The sequence below is a fragment of the Gymnogyps californianus genome, chromosome 17 (genome assembly GCF_018139145.2).
Source record: "Gymnogyps californianus isolate 813 chromosome 17, ASM1813914v2, whole genome shotgun sequence".
Taxonomy (NCBI): domain Eukaryota; kingdom Metazoa; phylum Chordata; class Aves; order Accipitriformes; family Cathartidae; genus Gymnogyps; species Gymnogyps californianus.
This window is the reverse complement of record NC_059487.1, coordinates 10,155,032-10,178,651: the sequence shown is the minus strand read 5'-3', so window position 1 is coordinate 10,178,651 and position 23,620 is coordinate 10,155,032. Positions and strand designations below refer to the sequence as shown.

The 23,620-nt window shown below is 42.8% G+C and overlaps 2 protein-coding genes across 2 annotated transcripts; one reads left to right on the top strand and one right to left on the bottom strand.

Moving 5' to 3' along the window:
- Window positions 1-325: 325 nt before the first annotated feature.
- PFDN4 (prefoldin subunit 4) lies at window positions 326-3,219 on the bottom strand. Its single transcript, XM_050907441.1, has 4 exons — window positions 3,116-3,219; window positions 1,984-2,091; window positions 818-961; window positions 326-486 (listed from the first exon to the last, which is right to left on the bottom strand). The coding sequence occupies exons 1-4, from the start codon at window positions 3,137-3,139 to the stop codon at window positions 355-357; spliced, it is 408 nt and encodes a 135-aa protein (XP_050763398.1). The 5' UTR covers window positions 3,140-3,219; the 3' UTR covers window positions 326-354.
- Window positions 3,220-15,265: 12,046 nt separating this feature from the next.
- Window positions 15,266-23,312, top strand: LOC127023359 (1,25-dihydroxyvitamin D(3) 24-hydroxylase, mitochondrial). The gene is made up of 12 exons (XM_050907442.1): window positions 15,266-15,523; window positions 15,629-15,819; window positions 16,261-16,354; window positions 17,077-17,173; window positions 18,378-18,469; window positions 19,271-19,382; window positions 20,685-20,830; window positions 21,159-21,325; window positions 21,513-21,591; window positions 22,014-22,208; window positions 22,318-22,429; window positions 23,291-23,312. The coding sequence occupies exons 1-11, from the start codon at window positions 15,266-15,268 to the stop codon at window positions 22,426-22,428; spliced, it is 1,542 nt and encodes a 513-aa protein (XP_050763399.1). The 3' UTR covers window position 22,429; window positions 23,291-23,312.
- Window positions 23,313-23,620: the final 308 nt, after the last annotated feature.

Genomic DNA, 23,620 nt, shown 5'->3' with positions numbered 1-23,620 from the left:
CTATTGTCTTTATACTTAAGTATTTTCATGAGTGGAAAACAAGACCAAGAAAACTACAATATGTGCCTGACTTTATTACTTTAATAAACAATGCAGATATTCCAATCTTGATGCTTTACCAACAATATGAAGCTAATGCTTTCCCAAACAAATAAATAACTGCAATAACCAAAATAAGAAAGCTCTCATTAAATAGATGGAACCCAAGACAGGAAAGTAAAAAAAAAAAAAAAAAAAAAAAAAAAAAAAAAGAAGAAAATAAAGTGGTGGATTTTTTTTTAAATGTAATTGGAACAACAGTATCAAAACATTTAATAAAACAAGGAAATGTTGTATGGTATATTTAGAACACCTTTAACTGTCCTCAGCCTCAAGATTTATGTTATTTCCAAACTTTGCATAGAGCTGAACTTTGAGGTCAGATAACACCCTCTGAATTGATTCCACTCGGGATTCTAACGCTTCAATTTCTTCTTGTAAACTTTTCTGAAAAAGAAAAAAATCAACCAGTTACATAAAACAAACTGAGTCACATCTGTCAGCAACATATAAACAATAAAGACGTACCCCTTTGCCAATCTTTTGCCAAGTCAGGCTGTAAGAGTTATTACAGGGCCAAACAAAGGCTAGCATGACTTTGTATACCGACATCCCAGTTATGACTTACCGTGCATGCACATCCCCCTCCTCAAACCATAAATCAAACATGAACTTTAGAAAGTAAATGGTTCAAAGGATGAACAGATCATCCCATTCCAATGCTCATCACGCTATAGCAGCCAGTACAGTAAAGGAACTCCCTTTTGCCCAGACAAACCTTTGCCTCCTCCAGCATCTCTTGTGTCTCTTCCTGGGAATGACTAATGAAGACATCTCCAATTTGGTAGGGTATCAGAAGTGAATCACCATCATCAAGCATCATGATGTCATCACAAGCATCTTCCAAATTCTGAAGTTGTTTCTATTTATCAAGACACAAGAAAGGTGGTCACTTTGTACTAGGTAAATTATTTCAATGGATACATTGTCGTGCTATCAGTTGAGTAATGAACTCAGTCCGCATTTTGGGCAAAAATCCTACCCGCCAGCATGGTATCAACACGTTTAACAGAACAGTTCCAGAGCTGTAATTTAGCATAAATATTAAATTCAATGGAGCTGTACCAGTAGAAATTTCTAGTCAATACTCATTATCTATCATTAATAGGATAATTAACTGTCTAGACAAGGGAAATACAGCAGATTTAAATTTCACTAATATGTGATAAGCTCTTACACAGGAGTTTTTTAATTTAGCTAGAGAACAGAAAAAATTAATAAATAAGATGGCAAATATTAATTATTTTATTGCAAAAGTAGGATTGCTTAGAGTCCCAGCACCTTAAGCCATCAAGGGAACATCAACACTAAAAGGCAACATTTTTACAATACACATATCAGGCAAAGTAATTACAGAAAACATTTTGTGACAGTACTAGCATTTTTTAAAAACTCAGTAAAACTTCTTTGGAAATGCTATGACTGATGTTGAAGGAAAGTGAATTAACACTAAAAAAGAAAATCAGAATGATGTATCCTCTTCAGCCTAGCAAAAGAAAACCTCTGTGCTCATAATGACAATCTCTGCCAACACATCAAAAGAAGAATGTAACAAACAACTGCCTTACTGGTTCAAGAAGAAATAAATATGAACAATCTCACGCAGGACATTTTAAGAACACTACAAACACCCATTATATATAGACAATGCTTCATACGACAACTAAGGAGTTCTAAGAACTGCATGCAGAAATACACTAGTGGCCTTTATTTCTCATGACTTCTTTTTCCACTTTAATTTTCTCTGCCTATTTTCAAAGTATCAGAAATCTCATATTGGAACCAAAGCATTACTTAGAGTAATCCACAGGCCCTATTTTCTGTGTTACAACTGAAAATTAATTCAGGGCAATGAACAATAAGTGATATTTGAAGCAAATATACCTTTTTCACTTCTATTTCCTCTTTCAGCTCTGTGATCCTGCTAGTATTTCTTGCAAACTTGTTAATTTTCTGTTGATCTTCAAAAGTAACATTGACATCTTCTGCAGCCTGCAAGAAAGAGAGGTTAGAGTTCATTTCTTACGTTAACTTGAATCTCACCACAAGATTACTCCTACAAAGCTTCTGAAAAATAGTCTTACAGCCACTACATTCTGCTTATACACTTGATTCCTTAAAACGCCTCCTCAAGGACATGAGCAATACCCACATTTAGTTGGGCAGAGGCCCTAGTAACATCCAGTTAAAATACCAGTTATCCACGGCATCCTAATGCTAAAGGTTGTTTCCTTGACAGCACTGACAGTTGAACCAGACACCTCTGCTCCAAGATCACTGCAGGGTACAGCGTAACACGTCGATGTAATCTGTCAGCGACATCATTTTACGCTCAGTGGTTAGCTGCGATGTGCTACGGTGCTACAGGAGATTTTAAACCCACTGAACGGTGCCTCACGCAGACTCTCTCTGACTGACCCGTGGAGGTGGCGGCAGGGGCTGCGGCAGGCGACCCGCTGCTGGACAAGGGTTGGGTGTCCTCCATTTACAGGCAGTTTGTGCAGCCAGAAAGACCTTTTGCCCGTTTACAACAAACTGCTCCAGCACAGACTGCGTAACGTCAGTGTAACCAAATCCGCACTTGCACGTTTGATGGCACGATAACCGATTTCAGTAGAGCCAAGGACCTTAATCCACCCACAAGTGACCGGGGTATTTTCGGCAGGGCCTAACCGGAGCAGGCCTAACGCGGCAGCGGCCTAGGGAAATGCACCCCCCGCCCCTCCGGCCCCGCACAGGGCTGCCGCCCGGGGGGCTGCGTGAACGGGGGTCAAGGCGTTCAGGGGGGCACCTCTGGGATGCCGGAGCGAGGGGTGGGAGGCGGCGGGAGACAGCGCTGAGGCGACACGGCCGCGCCGCCCCAGCACCGACAGACAACGGCTCCCAACGGCCGGAGGGCCCGGCCGAGCCGCCCCGGGAGGCAGCAGAGGAGCTGCGCCCTCCTCGGGGAGAGCCCGCGGCGGAGGGAGAGGCCGGGGAGGGAAAAAACCCCGCCGTGCCCTCCTCCCACACTCACCGCTTTCTTCATGGTGGCGGCCATGTTGGTAGGACTGAACTATTCACCCTCCCCACAGAGGAGGAGCTGGGGGCATGGGAAGACGAGAGAAAGCGCCCGGCGGCGGCGACCCTGCGCAGCTCGGGGCTTCTCCCTCTCTCCACCGCCCCCAGTCCGGCGGGCTGCCCGGAGGCGCCACAGGGCACACAATAAACCTCAACCCGTCCTCGCAGCGCTTGGTACGTCCCGTTTAAAGGGGAAGAGACCCGACTCCGCCCCTCCGCCGACAAAGACGAGGGCTGTGGCTGCAGTCTGCCAGTGCTGCCGCCAGGTGGCGCCATGAGATAGGGCCGGGGCTACGGGGCTGTGGGGCTACGGGGCTTCGGCCTCCCGGGGCGGGCCCGGCGGGGGCCCGGCGGTGCAGTAGCAGGAGCAGCAGCAGCAGCAGCAGCAGCAGGAGCAGCAGGGTGAGGGACAAGGCGCGTCCTGAGGGAGGAGGGCCCCTGAGCGGGGAGCCCGGGGCGGTCGGGCCGTGCCCAGCCTGAGGCCAGGGCCAGGGACTCCTCCGAGCTGTCCCCAGCCCTCGCCCGCCAAACCAGCCGCCTTTCTGGAAACGGAGGTGGAGGAGGCCTTCCAGTTCAAATCATTGCAGAGGGACTTTTTAAGCAAAAATAAATATTTTTCTGAAAAGGCGGGTTAACAGCTTCTAAACAGAAACAGGGATAGCTGGCATTTACGCTGCGTAATTGCCTCCACATGCTTAAGTTTATTTAGCTTCTCACAGCTACAAAACAAAACAAAAAAACCAGGTCATCATAACATTTCACAACTGCGGGGGAGATTTCTGGCATTGTGCGTCCCTGACGCTCAGTTGCAGTGGGTACAAGGCCCGTGATCCAAAAGCCTGGGGCCTTGGTGGATGGGCACGTGTGGATGTTAAGCAACGTGAGGGCTCAAAACTGACAGGACTTCTGATGGCATTCGCGCTGGCAGAGGCTGGCCTAGCCACTACTGCTGGCAACAGTGGCTGAGACTCCTTGAGACTCTGTGATCGGCTCCTGCTTGGGTCTGCCAAGACCTTCTTGAAGAACGATCAGCATCTCCAGTACCCACAAGCTTTCAGAAATTTAAATACACCTCAGCTACAACGATTTCCGAGCGATACGCTGTTGTGCCAGTGTCAGGTGGGGGTGGCAACAAGCCTGCAGTGTAAGATTCAGAAAGGTGTTTGAAAATATCTTCAGGTGTTTTGCTGTGATTCATCTTTCTGCTATGCCCTCCTGTGAGCTGCAGTTGAAAGTCGTTAGACCCGCAGAAAGTACCTGGATACAGAGAGTCCAGCGCCCTGGATGGTGTGCTTTTAAAGTGTCTGGCTTTGGAAAGGAATTTGGAAAGCTGGGTTAGAGTCTGCAGCTCACTGAGCAGTGTGTGGGGAGAGTCTGGATCTCCAGAAAGAAAACCAGACAGTGCTGTGACCAAGGAGCTGTCTAGGGTCAGCGCATTCAGTCCCAGGCAGCCAAAACTGCTGAACCTTTTCTCAGAGCCACTGAGAATCGCCTCCACCAGTTTGGAGTCCAAAGATCAAAACCATTTCCTGAAGGCAAAATTTATAACCTTTCTTTCTCAAGCTATGCTTTCAAAAGCCTAATACCCCAATTGCACACAACGGTCTTGTTCTTCAAACACTTATTCATGATATGGGAGGCTGATGTATACTTCCCTGCTGTGTGATGGCATCCAAATTCACGTCTCCCACCCCCCTCCTAACACCTGAACCATAAATAACTCTGTACATTATCCAGTGACAGTTTTGATGGAAAATATAGGAACAATCAGTGGAACAGAGTGCTAGTGTTTGCGTTTTTTAGAACCCATCGTTGCTGAGGGAGAATCCAGTCCTGCAGCTGCAGGAGAATCCTTGCTCCACAATAGCTCATAAAAGTCCATTCCAAACGGAGTCCATGGAGAACAATAGAAGACAACACCCAACAGAAGAATGGGTGTATATTTTAAAAGTGTCCTGTTAATTTCCTGCAATTAGGCCTTATTAGGAGGAGCTGAAATATGGCATGCTCCATTCAAGTCTTAGCACATATATTAACACCATTGTCTCTCAGCCTTACTTTGTCCATCATAGATGGAAACAGTATAGCAGCCCTGCTGCCTGCGAGAATGCAAAGTTTGGGTTCCTGCTTTATTACTGAGATGGAGCTTACACCAACGGTGTTCAGCTTCATTTCATAGTAGAGCTGGTTTGGGAGCTCTCTTTCAATAATTGCTTTTTGCTGAATAAATGTAAGAAAGTCACAACTACTTGTGGGAAAGATTGCAGCAGGTTCCTAGCTTCAAAATTAGTTGAGGGAAAAAAATTTCAGAACTATCAAAATATTCCATAATGGATATTTACTGAATGAAAAAGTTCCAGTTTTTTTCAGTTCAGAATGACTGCTCATTTCAAAACTCCTGTTACAAACTAGTAGAAAAAACAGAATAGAAAAGAAAACATTTTCAGTGGCCCTCAGGCTGACTGTTACATTTTGTTTTGGTGCATAATTTTGACTTGTTTCCCACCGAGGGAAAAAATTAATCACAAAAGTTCTCCCTGAGGAACTATGTTATTATTAACTTATGTAAAAACATAATCCTAATTCTAAGTCTCTCTTTTTCTCAGAGAACAAACTCTCATCTGTCTGGCCATTCTTCTACTCTTCCCTAAGTCACCTATCTTCTCTCTTCTTAAGATCCTACTATGAAAGGATGTAGCCTAAACCATGGTTATTTCTGCGGGTGGATTAACTGAATAATACATGTTAGGTCCAAGCCAGTGTAATTTCCTTCAAGAGAAAAGGAGTGGATTTCGTAAGAATTTGATGACTTGAAGGCTTTGAAAATAAATCTTTTTCTCCCACATGCTCAGGCAAGATTTGTGGTGTGAGCATGTTGCCAAGAGTAACTTACTGTAGACCTTTCTTATGTAAATAAAAGTGAAAACAGTGCACGAGTGCAAACATCCAGTGGTGGAGTAAGATAAACTTACTGAACTCAGTGACCTCATTTCTCTTTCAGTTGCATAAAAGGACTTGCTCTTTCTTGTACTGGTCCTTGTCGTTGTTGCGAGTGTGGTTAGCCTCACCTTGCACTTTGGTAGGATCCCTTCCATGGTGTGTATAACCCCCACGCCCTTCATCTTATGTCTCCTTTGTGGTTCTTTTTCACATTTTCATTTCATGTTACTTGCTGTAGCCTTTTGCAATACAGCTCAGTGGGAAGGAGTCTTCCCATGCTCCTTGCTGCCTAAGCGAGTTGTTTTGAATTACCAAACTCTTTACCCTTTTCCCTGAAGTTACACAGAGCTCTTTCTCAGTCTTTGAGCATCTTGAAACACCCACACATCAACAATGTTTGTTAATACAAGATGCATTAGAAATGGAGAAAACTTAATGGAGATAAAGTAGCTGGTTTATTTAGATTTAGCCTTTATGAAGTGGATTGCTATTAGCAAAAACTGCACAAAGTTGTACTATTTTAGTTGTCCCAGTATACTAAAGGGGTACAGCTTCCCTATCATGTAGGCGCAGAGCTAGCAGTAGCATGGCATTTCCAGTATCAGACAACGTGACTTATTGTGGTATAAAGGTCCTTATGTCAGAATGCCTATGTCTGCCCTTCTTGTACCAGCATTGCAGGGGGAATGGAGGTTGAAGAAAAAAAATCCCCTTCTAAGGGTGTTCTTTTCCAAAAAGACATGCCAGCTCTTAATGATACAAGTCTTAAGTATTTATAGGACAAATCCCCCTTAGTTTTTCATTCTTTTGTGGTCTGAGGAAAGGGGCAGATTTTCTCAGATTTCTAACCTTGTTCTTTCAAAAAAAGAAAATCCCTCCTGTTAGTCAAAAGCAACATCACCATTTCATCATTCAAGCCCTCCTCTATGTTCACATATATCCAGCATTAGAGTTATTAAATTGCATTAGCTCCTTTCTGCAAGTCATCCCAATAAACTTCACCCTCTGTGAAGGAAACTTCTCTTTTCCCTCGCTGTAGTGCTTTGCAGATAGTTCTGCAGCATCAGCTGGACCCATGAAGGGAGTTTCTGCTGGCTGTTTGTGCCTGAGATGGAAGCTGGAGATTCCCTTTTGCTGGGAAATCCCTTTGTGGTTAAGCACAGTAGAAGACCTTACTCCACCTTTGTGGACAGGATATTCTGTAAACATAGTGCTTTATAATCCCATAATTCTGGCCCAGCAGAACAGTTGTTGCCTCATGCTAGTTTTGTTTAAAATCACAGGTAAGCGCTATCTGTGCAACCCTGCCCTTCCTCACCACCACTTGGCATCTCAATACCAACAGGGAATATACCAGAGTCCAAAATATTAGCCATGTATTTCTCTTACTCCACAATCCATCCTGTTACAGAAATGTTTCTAGTGGTGGAACATCTCTCAGTTTACCGGGAACTTTTTGTGGCCCGTACTGGAAGTCTCTCTACAGGGCCTACAACTGCAGCATCAGTCTTGCTCTTTTTTTACTTTTGTGGTTCATCTTCAGTAAGAACTGCTCACAAACTACCTGAAATTAGGTCTTCAGTTACACCTGTACAGGTAGAAATAATTTCCTTTCTAAGAGCCGCACTGTCAGTGCCAGTTTCAAGAGTCGGTATGTGTTTCTTGAAAAATACACATAGGGAAGAGTAGAGTCCTGTTCCCTCCTTAACCATCACCCTGCTGGATTCTTTCATCGTAAGGCATTACAGATTTATTTGCCACTGAATCTGGAGGCTGGTTCTAAACTCACAGCAGGTCTGTCGGTAACGTGCCCTGTCTATAGTGTTAGTCAGCATTTTTTAATCTGCACAAGTTTGTCTTTTTTCTTTTCTTTTTTTTTCTTTTTTTTTTTTTTTTTCTTTTGGTGGGGGTAATGTTGGCAGAATCACAATGGAGTTTGGGAGAAGAGTTTTCCTCAGGGAGGTATCAGATGTGCTTATTTGATACTTTACCAAATATATTAAATGTTTTCCCAAGGGCAATAGTTGGATTCAGTAGTCATACATCTGAGGAAACTAACCTCTTCCCTAGAGAGGTCTGTGGCCAGGCATTTGAACTGAAATAAACAGCAGGATTTCAGGCAAAGGCTTTATCTGATGAACTACTGATGCAGTCTGCTCTAATCCCTCCAAAAGCAATGAATAAGAGTAACCAGGATGTGGCCCAGAGGGTATTGAGTTCAGCGAAGCATAGCCCAAGTGCCTTTTGGCTGACTAATGGTAAAGGGAGATAGACTTTTCATATTTTCTTATGGCTCTAATGAAGACAATAGAAGCAAAATGCACTCAGTTCACAGCAATTCCCTAGTTAAAGTTCAAACTCATCTCTTTGTGGTTTTACAGAAGTACTGCTGGATTAATAGTATCTTTTACATATCTATTGGACCTTTCATCAGAAAATACTCCAAAGGCCACAGACAAGGATTGTTGAAACAATCCCCCCTCCCTGGGCTGAAACAGCAGTGCTCCATAATAGTTAGTAAAAAACATTAAAAATCTCGTATTTATTTGCTATTTCTGGGAAATTTACAGACCAGATATTATTACCAAACTGTCATCATGGGCAAGGTGATGATAATACTAACAACTAGCACTCCTCCTCTCTGAACACTTGCAAATGGTCAGAGCTGTGCTGTTGTATACCATTCAGAAGGTGTTAGCTGCAAAGAGCATAGAAGCTACTAACAGCTGGTTGGGGCTCTGAGTTCTGTGCTGGCTCAGGGGGGAGAGACCGCTTACTTAGTCACTAACTTAACCTGCTAAACCATCTTTCTGGTACATTAGCAAGACTTCAAGATGCTAACCTCATAAGAGCATCACCTGTTATGTTGGTATTTCAGGGGAATTTAGAGCCTAGATATTAATATCTGTGAAACTAATTCTAGAAATATAATACAGTATAATACAAAAATAACATGAAAGACTATATTCACACAATTATGCTTTCTGAGATTTTATAACAACATGTCAGCGCAGGAACAATAAGATAAATATTTCTTATTATAAGATAAATGTAAGCAAAATGTGCAAGAACAATATTGTTATTGTCTTTTCTTTGACAAACCGGCTAGCTGTGTCTCATAGAAATAGAGCCTTCAAAATCTTAGCAAGTAACAAGCATCTGTTTGCTTTCAAAAGACTTGGTATGAGGTCAGTTTTACCTCAGCAGAAACACATCCATCAGACCGAAAGTAAAGTAATCTGTGCAAATATTACAGGCTTAATCAACAAATCCAGTAAATTGCATGAGTTTGAGTCTGATTCAAGTGTTTGTATAACCAGCTTTAGCAAATTCTCTCAAGAAGTCATATAACAGCTATTTTTCCAGGCAGTTAAGACAGTCGCACAACAACTAAAAGGTTCAGATTCGTAGATCTTTATTTTAAATTTAAAGTGTAGTTTGAATTAAAGGGATACTCAACATTTCCAGCTTCTGAAAGCTTTCCTTGCTTTTGGCAAACAGTTTTTGGTCACTTACTTACATTGTAGAATTATTAATACCACTAAAACTGAAAATATTTTCATAATTTTTCAGTACCGTAACAGCAGTGTTACTTTGTGCGTTAACTGCATGTGAACAAGGCAACTGCACATGTAAAATATCTTAGCAGAAAGTTAAATGTACAATTGCACATAAAAATTAATATACACGATTGCTGTTAAGTACACTGTTTCTATAAGCAGAGCTAAAATCAAGATTAATTTGCCAATGGGGAAAAATCACCAAGCATTACTGTCTCGGAACGCGGATAGCTGCATACATTCATTCTGGCAGAGACGCAAGCTGTTAGGAGTTTTTACAGCTGGAAACATAAATATAAATAGCTACAGAATTTAGGTGCCTTTTGGATTTGGGGTGCCTGAGAATCTACATTTTGAACTGTATAGAGATCTAACACTCCATGTCTCCGTGTGATACGGCAAATTTTGACTGACTCCTTTGGCCTGAATCTTGGGCAAAACTTGACCACCCAAATGCTTCTTTAGACTTTAGGCGGAATCTTTCACAGTCCTTCCTAATACTTCCCAGGACCCTACTGCCCTCTATACCTTTAGGATCAGTTAATAAAGATAGATATCTAGATATTGCGTATTTACACAGGACGGTCTGCAGGTCTAACCTGAATTGGATGCAAGCTGGCCTGATTCTTAGATACATCATCTAAAGTCACTAACACCCACCACAAAAAATAAAGGAGTTTAATGGTAATTTATGGAATTATATAATTACATTCTTTTGTTGATACTGCTAAACTAAAATGTTTCAATAAAGACTAGATCTAAAGGCACAGCGCTTATATGTCATGGACCATTAGGCAGCATAAAAGAGGATAAGTCACCCTGTTCAAGTGGTGAGGAAAATACTATTTACATTATACCTTTTTGTGTCCTCTAAGATTTTCTTTGCATAACATCATGTTATGCTGATAACATCAGCAATAAATTGACACTTACATTTTTACACTGTCATAAACATAAATAATTCTTTTGAAAGTAAATAACCAAATTACGTCCCTGCTCGTTGGGACAAATGTAAAATATGGTTAGATTGTACATTAAGCCTGTCAATAATTGCAGAACAGAGAAGGATAGGATGGGTGTCAACACGAAAAAGACGGGTTATGGACATCGGGGAGAAACAAGGCTGAGAGAAGCAACAGGGCTTGTCCTATACTAGCTTAGTATGAAGGTATCCACCCACAATTATTGCTCAATCACAAAATCGTGATTCCCATAGGTACTTCTGAGCCATCCTGAAGGATTCAGTTCACTCTGAATTCCCTTAGTTTCCCCCTGGAAGTGTTGAAGACTAGTAAAGAGAAACCAGGACTTCCAGTGTTACCTTCCGTGGCACAATATCCACTAGTGAAATTCCTACCTCCTGAATGTGAACCATATGCTTTGAAAAATGAAATGTTCTGACAGATTCCTAAATGCTACTGCGTTTTAAATGAAATGTGCCTTCCACAGTGCACTGTGGAAGGAGAAGAAAGCTTCTAGACTTCTGTCAGTTCTGTCCGAAGAGAAAAATTCAGCCTGGGACAGTAGCTCATTCTTGCAGCATCCTAACGCACAAATCCTTTGCTACAACAACTCCCCTCCCTGCTCAAGCAGGACAAGATTGTTAAAAGACACAAGAAACTGGAAAAGCCCAGAGAGTGGTTCTAGTTATCAGAAGAAAAGGGAAGAGCCAGTCAAGTCCAGAGTATTTCCAAGCTGACTGTCAGAATATCTTGTCATGGACCTCAATTTCTTGGTCTATGCTCACGACTTTCTCCCTGACTTATCCTCCTGTAAGCTTAACCTATCTAGAAAATGAAGTATGCCTGGAGCATTGCTTTTTTCGTGTAAAGCAGATAATAAATATTTATTCACAGAAAAGATGGCTCAACTTTATTTTTTTTTTTAAGTAAACATTAACTATGCTTAATTTAAGTCAAGAAATCTCTTAATTTTCGTGAACTGTGTACTTACTTAATTAGAGACTTCTTCAGTAGTTGAATGTCGCAATGTTTGTTGCAGAGGTAGATATCTCAAACAGGTCATGGCCAGCTAGAAGATTCCTTGGCTGGTGGAGTTTGAGCTGTTCATCTACCTTTCTGTTTTTCTGGATCCCTCTCTAAGGATTACCTTATTCTCAGTTTGCTCAGCAGACCTTTTTTCCCACACTGCTACTGTTGTCTTGTAGGAGTGTAATCATCTAGCATGCAGTGAGATTGGAATAGTTTAGTGTTAAAAAAACAGTATTTGAGTAAAAAATATAATGAAGATTTCTTTTGCTTTCGTTTCACAGTCAGTGTCTACATAACAACTTTGAGATCTCAATTTTCAAATACGTTTCCATTTCTCTTCTGTAGAATGGGGGTTACTGTACTTTCCCATTTCCTAAGCTGAGGCTTAATTCATCAATATTTACAAAACCATAAGATCCTCAGCTGGAAAGAGACATAGAATTAAAAGTGTATAAACAAACATGAGCAAAAACCTGGAATAACAACTTTGTGTTTTGACACTAGAGTTTACAAGTTGCATTTAGCTTGTCTTCGCAGCGTTGTGAAATACCTTCCTGTGACAGAGATACTCCCTGTGTAGTCTCCCCATTCTCCTATAGCACTTTTACGTTGTAGCACTTTAGAAAACACAGGAGACTTCAAAAGCATTTTTAGGGCCAAAATAGCAAAAAGATTTTTCCAACAAGGAGAAAGAGTAGAGGTCAGGAGACAGGAATTGTGTAATATGTCACAAAACAAACCTCCTGGAATTACAGGTATTAAGGAGGAAAATCCACTACAGATCTAAAGCTCTTTCCCACTGAGGAGTTATTTGGTAATATTTAGTGTATTTGAAATGCACTATATGAAAAGCAGTCAGTTCACTTTGCATGAGCTCAATGCTTTTGATACGTTTATTGGAAGTTCAGCTGTTGTGTTTCAATGAGATTTCCAAGCACACCTCAGTCTCTTAAATCCTGGTGCGGAGTTCTTAGCTTGATGGGATTTCCAAGCTTTATTTAAAGAATATGTTACTATTGTTTCCCAAGAGGTAGGACTAGCAATTAATTCTGCTTAGGAAGCAGCTCTAAAACTTGGACTTCAGGTACTGATTAAATATTTTAGTGATGAAAAAGATATGGTGCGATACAGCCTTTCTGTACCTCTGCAACAGTCCCTGTCAAATCTTCTACAGAAGCATCACACTGGCAGGTCATTTTTCAAGGAACATTCTCTCCCGACATCTGAGACTGCAGAAATCAAAACACATTTTTCCCTGTAGCAAAAGAGAAGCATGGAAGAATATGTATCATAAGCTATTTAGTTTTGAACTTCAGATATTTCCTGGTCTTTGACCTGAAAATACTCCTTGTCATAGTATAGAAGTGAAGAGGGCTTTTCACTCACAGTTGTCATTAGCTGTTACAATTATTAGAAAATATTGGGAAGTCTTGTGGATAGACATCTGTGGGACAATGGTGACATCTTCACTGTTACAGGTGCCTCAGTGGAGTGATACTCCTGTGAGGATATGCCCCCAAAATCCAGTTCAAGAACCCCGTAACTAGTGTCATTTTACTCTTAAGATAACCCTTGATATGTTCTAAAGGTCACAAGAAAAGATCATGCTAAAATTAAAGGCTTGTTTTTGAGATCTCTTAAAAGGGAGGGGAGGAAGAAGTGAAGGCTGAAAATGCCCTTAGAACTGCACTTTACCAGAAATTGAGGCAATCATTAGCTCTCTCAGCTCCAGGCCTAGCTGAGCTACAAATATACTAGCTTCCCTGCCAGAGAGTTACATCACGGCCACAGAAGTTAAATAAAACCTTTTCCATTCTGTAATTTAAAAACAGCTTAATAGAGAAGATTTCGTATTAACAGGGTGGTTTCTTCCCCATAGCAGCGACAAACATGGAAAAATTGACCTGTGCCCAGTTTAGTCTTGACTTGCCTATTCCAGACTCTTCTAAAGAGATCGTTTCACAGGCACTAAGCTGTGACCCTTCAAATGAGTTCATTTTGGTTCCTTAAATAGGCAGGTGTCCACAGAGCGCACAAGTTGTCTCTTCTTGTCTGGTTTCTCAGAAGAACTTACCGTTGAACAAAGCCCGAACTGCACTCAGTCTACAAGGACAGCAGGATGTGTTTTCAGTAGAATTGGTTCAAAGAAAACAAATCACAAGAATATTGACTTGGTGTGCTGTTTCCCCCCCAAAAATTTGCAAACCTTTGAACCAGCTTTAATTTTAAAGCCGGCCTACAAAGTGCTCAGATCTTGTGGCCCGCGTAGTATGATCCCATAGAAGAAAATCACTGAAATGGAGGGGCAAGATTGGGAAGGACATACAAAAATCACAGAAAAAGTCTGCAGTGAGATGTCATGCTTCTGCACATTCTTCTCTGTATTGATCACTGCTACCGTGGTCTTTTTATTGTTATTAGTTTAACTTTGAGACATGTGCCTTTATGGGTCTGAGGTTCCGTGTCAAACCCATCTTCTGATTATTCCTCTGCTTGTCCCTTGTCTAACACACCCATCTATCTGCACACTCCGCATCTTACCGTCAGACACTTAAATAAAGGGGATTAAGAGCTGAGTCACAAAATCTTGGGAAAGATGAGAAAAGGTAGTGTGGGGTGGGAGAAAATCAAGTCCTCATTGTAGCATACCTGTCTTTCCTGGAAATCCTCTGGTTTACAGGTAGCTTTTTGTCTTGCAGCAAGATCCACAGCCTCTCTGACTTCTCTTGCAAGCAGAGGACAGAGAGCTAAGTACCCAGGTCACCTGAGCTGCCTTATCTGTGCTAGCACCTCTCCTGCCTTCACTTAGCATGAAAACCTTTGGCTCTCTCTGAGGGTTACTGTGCAGTTTCCGATTAAAAGACTCATGGCAACAACTGGTTTTTGTCAGAATTTAATGGCTGCCAACACTAATAGTGAAGGGAATTTTGCCTTCTCAAATGATGCACTCACATGCCCTTTTCATAAATAGGTGGTTAGTCAGCCAGATAGGGCAAGAGCAGGCCACCCACCAAAACTTGTTATTCCTCAGCTCCCTGCATTTTTATTCCATCATTTCAAAGTGCAAATGCTGAAGGAAGACTGAACTATTCAGCCACCTGTGCATTGCAGTATGAACGCCACAGCCCCCCCCGCTTCATGCGGATGCGCCCTGGCCCCCTCGCCCCAGTAAAAACCCAAATTTAAAAAAAAAGAGAAAGAGAGAGAGAAATTACTTCATGAGACCGTTCGCACGAACGCCAGGCAGCTTCGCCAGGGAGCGGGTGCCGCTACCTGCCGCGCTGCCCGCCGTCAGCCTCCCGCTCGCCGCCGGCGCCGCGGGGTCCGAAGCCCCCGGGCAGCTCCGCGGGCGGCGGGGCCGTGGCCTCCGGGAGCCCCCGGGAAGCTCCGCGGGCGGAGGCGCGGACGGTGCTGGCGCGGTGCCCTCCTGCCTCGCCTGAACCCTTTCATGAACCGCTTGCCCCGCAGCCTCCCCGGGCCGGGCCGGGCCGGGCCGGGCCAGCCGGCCCCACCTCACCCCACCCAGGGCTCCCATTGGCCCCCGATGAAAGTCCAGCGAGCCTCCCGGCTGCTATATATATACATATATGCGGATGGGTGTCTGTCACCGCGGCTATGGGAGGCTGCAGCATCTTCCTCCGGCACCCCGCCCTCACCTGCGGCCGCGCCGCGATGAGCCCCGCCGGGCGCGGGGCCCCCGCGCAGCGGTTGCTCGCCTCCTCCCTCTGCGCCCTGCGGCCGGCGGCGACCCCCCCTCCCCGGGGCCGCGGGCACCCCCTGGCCGCCCTGCCCGGCCCCCCGAGCTGGCCGCTGATGGGCAGCCTGCCCGACGTCCTCTGGAAAGGGGGGCTCAAGAGGCAGCATGAGACGCTGGTGAGGCGGGCGGAGGGACGGGGGTGCTGCGGCGGGGGGAAGGCTGGGGAGCGCCTCGCACTCACTGCGGCGGGGGGGGGGGGGGTGTCTCTTCTGCGCCCCCAGGCTGAGTACCACAGGAGGTTTGGCAAGATTTTCCGCATGAAGCTGGGGGCTTTCGACTCGGTGCACATCGCAGCCCCCTGCCTCCTGGAAGCCCTGTACCGCCGGGAGAGCGCCTGCCCCCAGCGCCTGGAGATCAAGCCCTGGAAAGCCTATCGGGACTATCGCGACGAGGGCTACGGGCTGCTGATCCTGTAAGTGGCACCTGCAGCACCCGAGCGGCCCCGGGGAGGTGCAGGGAGGGCCGCTTGCTCCCTGCGGTGGGGGGGAGCCGGTGCGGGCGAGGGCGGTTCCCGAGGTGCCCGGGGGATGCTGCGGGCGGGCGGCCGCCGCCAGCCAACCTGCCGCGGCCGGCCCCGCGGGGACCGGGGCGCTCTCCACGGGTGTCACTCCCGCGGGGCGGCTGTGCCGGCGGGCTCGCCGCCCGGAGCTGCCGCCCGGAGCGGGTTTCAGCCCCTGTCCCCCGAGAAGCGGCTGCGGCGTCAGGTTTGCGGCCGCCGGTGCGATGAAGGCGCATCGGCGCCCGGCGCTGCCGGAGATGTCTTCTTGCACATGCCGCGGGTTTGGGGTTTTTTCTTCTTCTTTCTTCTTTAAGCCTTTCTCTTTTCGGCCTCGCTGTTTTTAATTCAATCTAGGGAAGGAAAGGACTGGCAGAGGGTAAGAAGTGCCTTTCAAAAGAAATTAATGAAACCCAGGGAAGTTGCGAAACTGGATACCACGATCAATGAGGTACTGTGCTTTGAGAAATTCTTTCTCTATCTCCACTCCCCTGGAAACCTGGGAAATAAAAGCAGATCAAATGATCCGGTTTACCTGGATAGCTGTTGATTTGCTCTACAGTGGTAAAACCATGAGCTCGTACTCTGAAATTGTTCAGGGAATAATAAGTACAAACTGATTATCAGGGTCTGACCAAAAGTGAGACCACACAGAAACCTGTAGTTGAGATTGTCTGTCTCCACAGTACAATAAGATTATTCCACAATGATACAGGCTCCTGCACAGAGTTTTTGCTTACTTTTCTTGCATTCAGTGGTTTTTGCCTTTACCCCTTCATTCTTATGTTCCTCCCATCAGGGAACACCTCCCTCTTTAACCTCTGCGTTCCTCATGGAGTTTGAGGAGCATCTGTGATAAACAGCTTAATCCTCTTTATTGTGAAACTCCAGTATTATCCCCGCGTCAGACTGAAGCATTTCATCCCTGTGGAGGAAAGCTCAGTTCGTCAAAGTACAAGCAGTAATAACATGAGAGTCATGTAAAATCCAAACGTATGTTAACACAGGGGGAAATTTAATCTTGTTCAAAGAACAGGAAACATAAGTATTCCTCTCTTATGCGATATATTGTTATTTATTTAAAAGACAGTTGAAATGCTAAATTACACAGGATTTTTATTAGTTGATGTCATTTTATTCCCTTCTTTTCTCTCTCTTCTCTCCACCACTTAGGTCCTGGAGGACTTCATGCACAGAATAGATGATGTTTGTAACCACAATGGACAAATGGAAGATGTCTATTCAGAATTCAACAAATGGTCATTTGAAAGTAAGTTGTTTTTTTGCCTGAGAATGGTATGCGTTTTGTACCTGCCATGGCATTTCAGTTAAAGTACAATCAGTGATGAATTTGTAGGCTGATTATTTCCAAAATGTCAGCTACAATATCATGGAAAGTGGGTTGCAAAAAAGCCAGGGGACTATCAGTACATGTGCAAAATTCATTAGCAGCTATACAAACTCTTCTGTCTGGTTCTCTATGTGGCTTGTAAAAAAATGCAAACATTATAGTGACTTATAAATCCAAAACTCGGGGGAATCACAATGCATTTATCTGGAGTGGGATCAGATAGCACATGACCATTTTTGTCCATCTGGTATTTGTTAATTATCAGCAGCACAAGATCAATTAAATGATCCAATAACAGTCAAGAAGTATTCATTGTAGACAAGGGTTGGAAAATCCCATTTAAAATGTTTACATTGGGACTGAGAAGCACTGGAATAAGTTACCAAGACAGGAGCCTCCATCTTAGAAACCTTTCAGAGTACACTAAGGAACCATCTGCCAGGAATGGGGCAGAAGAAACTGCATCAGTGGTTCCCAAAAGGAGGGATGGTCGGGTATAGTGTGTAACTGAACAAGCTCTGCCAGACCTGTCTGCTCTTGGCTGGCTTATCTCAGCAACCTGTGTACTGAGTTCCTGAAAGTGGGGTTTTTTTCCACTGTCAGTTGTGATGGCTGCTTTTGGAAAGGGAGAAATAGGAAGTGACAGCTTTCAAAAAAAAAAAAAAAAAAAAAGCAAGTGGAAAGAGGTGGAAGCTGGTGGAGTACGGGATGCTGACAGTGTTTGCAAGTGGTTTCTGGCTGTGGAAAGGGCTAGGAGACGCTGGAGTAGATGGCCTCTTCAGGCCCAGTTTTTCTGCAACTCAGTTTTCTTCAGTAGCGTTGCCTAATAGCTTATTTGCCAAATATGCCAGCCCTGCTTGGCAGAAAGAACTGCTGCTCGTGGGGGGATCAGTGGTGATTCTTATTTGTGAAGAAAGTGCTACTGTAAGGGCACCTTAGTTAGATATACCGCTACTTGGGTCTGAGGCAAACGTGCAGAAGGCGTTTTGGAGTGCTGCTCTTACAGGTGTGTATCATAGAACATTTTTCAGAAGGACAATCCAAGCCATTCCTTGACAATAAATGGTGGACACCGTGCACCCTTTTGTTTATATCATTTAATGATAACATTGCTTAACAACAGGTATCTGTCTGGTGCTGTATGGGAAGAGGTTTGGTCTCCTACAGCAGGATGTAGAAGAAGAAAGTTTGAACTTCATCAAGGCTGTAAAAACGGTATGGAAGAGTCTTTACTGGGGCTGTAGTGATTTTCAACCCCTACTACTAACGAGAGGGTACCAGTTTAAATGGGTCACCTGAAAAACGAAACTCAAGCTTCTGTGCTACGTGTGTATTGGCAGCTTCAGACATCCAAGGTGACACTTACATGTGCAAAGCTAGTACTGAATATCTAACTGTCTTATTTATTAAATGCCTAAATCTTTAAGAGAACAATGCTGTATGGACATCAGGGTAATCCTGGAAATAGAGTTGTCAGGTTGGTTGGTTAACTTTCCTCTCCCTCTGAGACACTTGTTGTGCAACACTGCTCTTTGTTGGGTGGGAATCTTGGAGTTGTGTGGGATTATGCAAATACGCTGGATTTGGAGGTTAGTCATTCCCGCAAGCACACCTGCTGTGCATTTTGCTGCAACTTGGACTCCGGTGATACATATCTGCCTAATTTTAGCCATCTAAAAGATAGGCATCTAGCCTAGCCTAGTTTTTTAGCTCCATCCATTGTCAAGGGAGAGAGAGGTACTGCCAAATGGTGGCTTGTCCCATTCTAAAACAGGTGCCTAAAATAGATATCATGAATCACCCACTGGAGAAGCCTCCTATCCTCCACTGGCTGTCCCTGATTTTTAGCTGGATACAGTCTAAGTAGGCTGAGACCCATCCTTTCTGTCCAGGATTGAAAATCTGCCAGAACCTTGACTTCCTGAAAATTACCTCCTACTTTACAGATTAATTTTGTTCAGAGATTGCAAGTAGATAGCTTAAAGAAAGATTTCAAAAACTCTTTCTCCACCACAGATGATGGCTACTTTTGGAATGATGATGGTGACCCCCGTGGAACTTCACAAGGGGCTGAACACAAAAGTGTGGCAAGCTCATACTAAAGCATGGGATGATATATTTAAAACAGGTTATTGTTTTAAACACGATTTCTCTCCTTTCCCTTTGTCTCTCTTTCCTGCTTGGTGGAATTAACTTTCTTCATACTTGCTACTGCCCTACGCTGCTGTTAATTGCTGCCTTCAGCACAGATTGAGACACCTTTGCTGCAGCTAACCACAAACCTATTCCAAGCATGGGAGCACTCTTTTCTTATGAGTAACACTTAGGTCTGGTGGTGGGGCAATACCCAATTCCCAGGGAAGACCCAGAAATTCGGGAGCCAGCAATGTCATGAGTCCACTTTAATCTGTCATAAAAGTAAATAGCCAGAAAGTGTATAATCTCTAAAGGCAAGCTAGACGAGTGAGAAAAGGGACCTCCCTCAAAGGGACCTCAAAGGGAGCTGTTTTCTTGAGAAACAAGAATTTTACATGCAACAAAAGCCTTGCTAAAAAAAAGAAATAATAGGTTTCTGTCTATTTAAGATGAATTGGCCTTCAAGGTTACAAAAATTACTCTAACTCCAGATATGAAGTTATGTTTATACTTTTCAATATTTTGCTAGACAGTGACAGTTACAGCTAAAGATTAAGAAAGGTTTTGGCACTTGGATGATTGTAACGCTGAGTGATATATTTCTCTTAGGTATTTGAGTACTTGATACTTCAGGACTTTGGTCATGCCAGCCACACGTGTACTTATTTTATTGCTTCTTAGTTTATGGGTTTTAGGAAAGACACTTTAAACCAGTTTTGTTCAGGAAAACCAGTTTGACACCTTCACTTGACATGAATAGCTTCTTACTAGGAACTGGTCTTAACAATTGGGATATTCATGAGAAAGGGTGGGCAAAATCTAGTCCTCTATATTTAAAAAAAAAATAGCATGTAGAAATTTGGCATCTATTTTTGCCTTCCCCTAGTAAATCAAAGGCTTAAATTTCCCCTCGGGGAGTCTGAGTGCTAAGTCTCTTTGATTTTTTAACACCTTGATCCCCTTTGAAAATCCAAGCTAATAAATTTTACACACTTGTATTTCTGTTTGCTAAATATTTCACTCAACACATCACGGATTTCCTTTTCTAATTTAAGAAAGCAGAATTCCTAATAGTTTGCAGGAGCTCCTTCTGTTCAGAAGTGATTTTTGTGACTGAGTTTTTTATCTAAAAAGTGAAAATACCATTATTTATTCAGTATAATGCTCATTGCTTGGAAAAAGAGCACAGCTTGGTATCTTCTTTCAAAATCCTACATGAGACATATTTTTGCTTTTATTTTTATAGTACTTTTAGTGATTTTCCGTTAATTACCTCCTGCTCCTCCCTCCTCAGCCAAGCACTCAATTGACTGTCGACTGGAAAAACACTCTGCAAACCCTCAGGAGGATTTCCTGTGTGACATCTATTCTGGAGGACAACTTTCCAAGAAGGAGCTGTATGCTGCCATTGCAGAGCTCCAGATTGCCGGAGTTGAAACGGTAAACCTGACTTTCCAAGAGCTTGTTAAAATCAGCATCCTTCCAACTCCCTGCTTTCTTCCATAACCTAACCATCACAACATCTGAGAGTGAGCTAATCCCGTAGTTGCTTCGGTGGCCTAAGTGCAAGTGAATTTTTACCTGAAATCACTAGATTCTTTCTTCTGTTCGTTACTCCTAGAGAACAACTGGGATGGCTCATAATCCGTTCGGTTTACAAAATACCATAAGGCAGTGACCAGCAGTAAATGTTGCTTTGAAATTTTGGCAACTTCTTGTTTCTGTCACCACAAACGGAGGTCTTACATTTCTTTTTGGTTTGTTTCAGACGGCCAATAGTTTACTGTGGGCTTTGTATAACATCTCACGCAATCCACATGTTCAGCAGAAGCTTTTCCAGGAAATACAGAGTGTTTTGGCTGCTAATGAGAGTCCAAGTGCTGAGAACTTGAAGGATATGCCCTACCTAAAAGCGTGTCTGAAAGAATCCATGAGGTAAAATTCTCAAATAATTTGCAAAAAGCAAAATGATCACGAAGTTTTTTACCAGCTAGTGTGTAGTAGGGAGAAAGAATTTTCTAGTATATATAATTTCGTTCACCTTGTTGTTTAAGGTAAACTATGATAGATACAGGAAGAAAAAATGCTGGAAATTTAACCCATTTTGTTTCTTTCACTGTAGATTAACACCATCAGTGCCATTTACCACTCGCACCATTGACACAGAAATGGTTCTGGGAGATTATGTACTGCCCAAAGGGGTAAGTCAATTAATTTAGCTTACTAGAATATTTTGTCATTGATTAACTGTCCTGTAAACCACTGAAGTTGTTCATGTTTCAGTCTCAAAATGACTTTGCCAAAGGACGAGTCCCAGGATAACGAATGAGGAATTCACACCAAGAATTCCCATAAACTGAAAACCATACTTGCCTGCACTGCTATTGGATTTAGACAAAAATATTTTGGTGTGCTATTTCAAAGAAATTTTTCAAACTTCCCTGTGATTTTCTGAGGAAACTATGACCTTTTCTGTGTTTTAATTAATCTTCAGAGAATTACGCGACATCTTATGAGGAAACTGCCTCGCCTTTACTGTTGCATTATTTTTTTCCATTAACAAGCTGATTCACTCTAGCTCTAAGCCAATTTGTAAAGAGACTCTCTATTGCTTTGTTTACAGACCGTACTAATGATAAATAGCCATGCCCTGGGTTGCAATGAAGAATACTTTAATAGCTGGACTCAGTTTAAACCAGAGCGCTGGTTTCAGAAGAACTTAATAAATCCTTTTTCTCATGTTCCATTTGGCATTGGGAAGAGGATGTGCATCGGGCGCCGCGTAGCAGAGCTACAGCTTCACTTGGCCCTTTGCTGGGTAAATACTCTCAAATGGCATTCTATACACAATGCCTGGTTGTTCAACATTTAACCTAATCAGAAGATCTAGAAGCCAAAGCACGCTGACTGAAATGTTTGTGTTTCAGCTCGTTCGCAAATACCAAATTGTGGCAACTGACAACAAACCGGTAGAAACACTCCATTCAGGAATACTGATTCCCAGCCGGGAGCTTCCCATTGCATTTCACAGACGATAAGGTGTGTGCATAAGGGTCTCCTGAGTACATGAGGCTTCTCTTTGAACCTCATTTAGAATTTTCGTAGAACTGTGAGTGTAAGAGAACAGATGTTTTTCTAAGCTTTATTCTCACAATGCGAGATTTATTAAATGCCATCATGTTTTGTTACTTTTAACAGAAAATATTCTATGTACTAAGAAGACAAATTTGGTACGGCTTATGGCTGTGAAGTTAGCTGTCTAGTTTTAAACTCCAAGAGAGCATGTCTTCTGTGCATGATGCAGATCAGAAATGGGGAAATCAAAATGTGTATACTGTTGGAGAAAAGAATAGCCATTATTTTGTTACAATATAACTCCTCTGCTGCATTTCTAGAAGATATATCCTGAAAAATAGCATTTGATTTTGAGCATCAATGTACAGATTAAAAAGAAAATGCCCTATTGAAGGAACAGTACACCAGTGCACTACAGAGTTTAGATAAGAAAGCTTGATTTTAGGCAGAAGGGCAAAGAAAAAAAAATCTATTTGTAAATAGTCATGCAATGTTGCAACTTACACATTTTTCGTTCAAAAAAAATGAATGTAAGATTTTCTCTGCTCACAAGCTTATACAAATAAGCTAACAAAAAAGCTTATTTGTATAAAAATCTGAATTGGAAAACTGGGTCTTTAATCTAGAATTAAGTCCTCAAATTAGAATTAAGTGACATTTAAATACTGTGGGAGATGATATTTTTTTTGCTGGCCAACACCACAGGAAAAAAATCACCCAGGATAACCTGAGTAAGGGTATTAACTCCTTTAACTGAAGTTTGTTCAGTGCTATTTGCTTTTAAATAATAGATCACTATATAGATTCTTTTTCTTTTTAATACAGCTTGCAGAAAATAAATGACAACCCTGCTGCCGCCTTCTCTGAAAAAATATACATCGACTGGGAAAGTCAAAGCCTATGGTAACCAGTGGAGAAACTGTAACACATGTCCCTTGAACAATTGCTGAGCCAGAAATAGTACCAAGAAAAGCTTCCGTACTGTTTTATTGGAAAAACGTGGTTAGTTAGTTCAGCTGTACTTAGCAATGCTAAAAGGAAAGAAAAATACCATGCACGTTCATATACCTATGCAAATATACTGATTTAGTGCAGCTGAGGGACTGTACAGGATAGAGATTGATAATGAGCTGTGGAGTGTTATGTATAGTTCTT

Coding starts and splice junctions, on each gene's coding strand:
- PFDN4 (XM_050907441.1), bottom strand. CDS start 3,139: ATGGCCGCCACCATGAAGAAAGCG. Junction 962..1,983: donor AGGAAATAGAAGTGAAAAAG/GTATATTTGCTT, acceptor CTTGATAAATAG/AAACAACTTCAGAATTTGGA. Junction 487..817: donor AGATGCTGGAGGAGGCAAAG/GTTTGTCTGGGC, acceptor TTTCTTTTTCAG/AAAAGTTTACAAGAAGAAAT.
- LOC127023359 (XM_050907442.1), top strand. CDS start 15,266: ATGGGAGGCTGCAGCATCTTCCTCCGGCACCCCGCCCTCACCTGCGGC. Junction 15,820..16,260: donor GGCTACGGGCTGCTGATCCT/GTAAGTGGCACC, acceptor AATTCAATCTAG/GGAAGGAAAGGACTGGCAGA. Junction 16,355..17,076: donor TGGATACCACGATCAATGAG/GTACTGTGCTTT, acceptor TCCACCACTTAG/GTCCTGGAGGACTTCATGCA.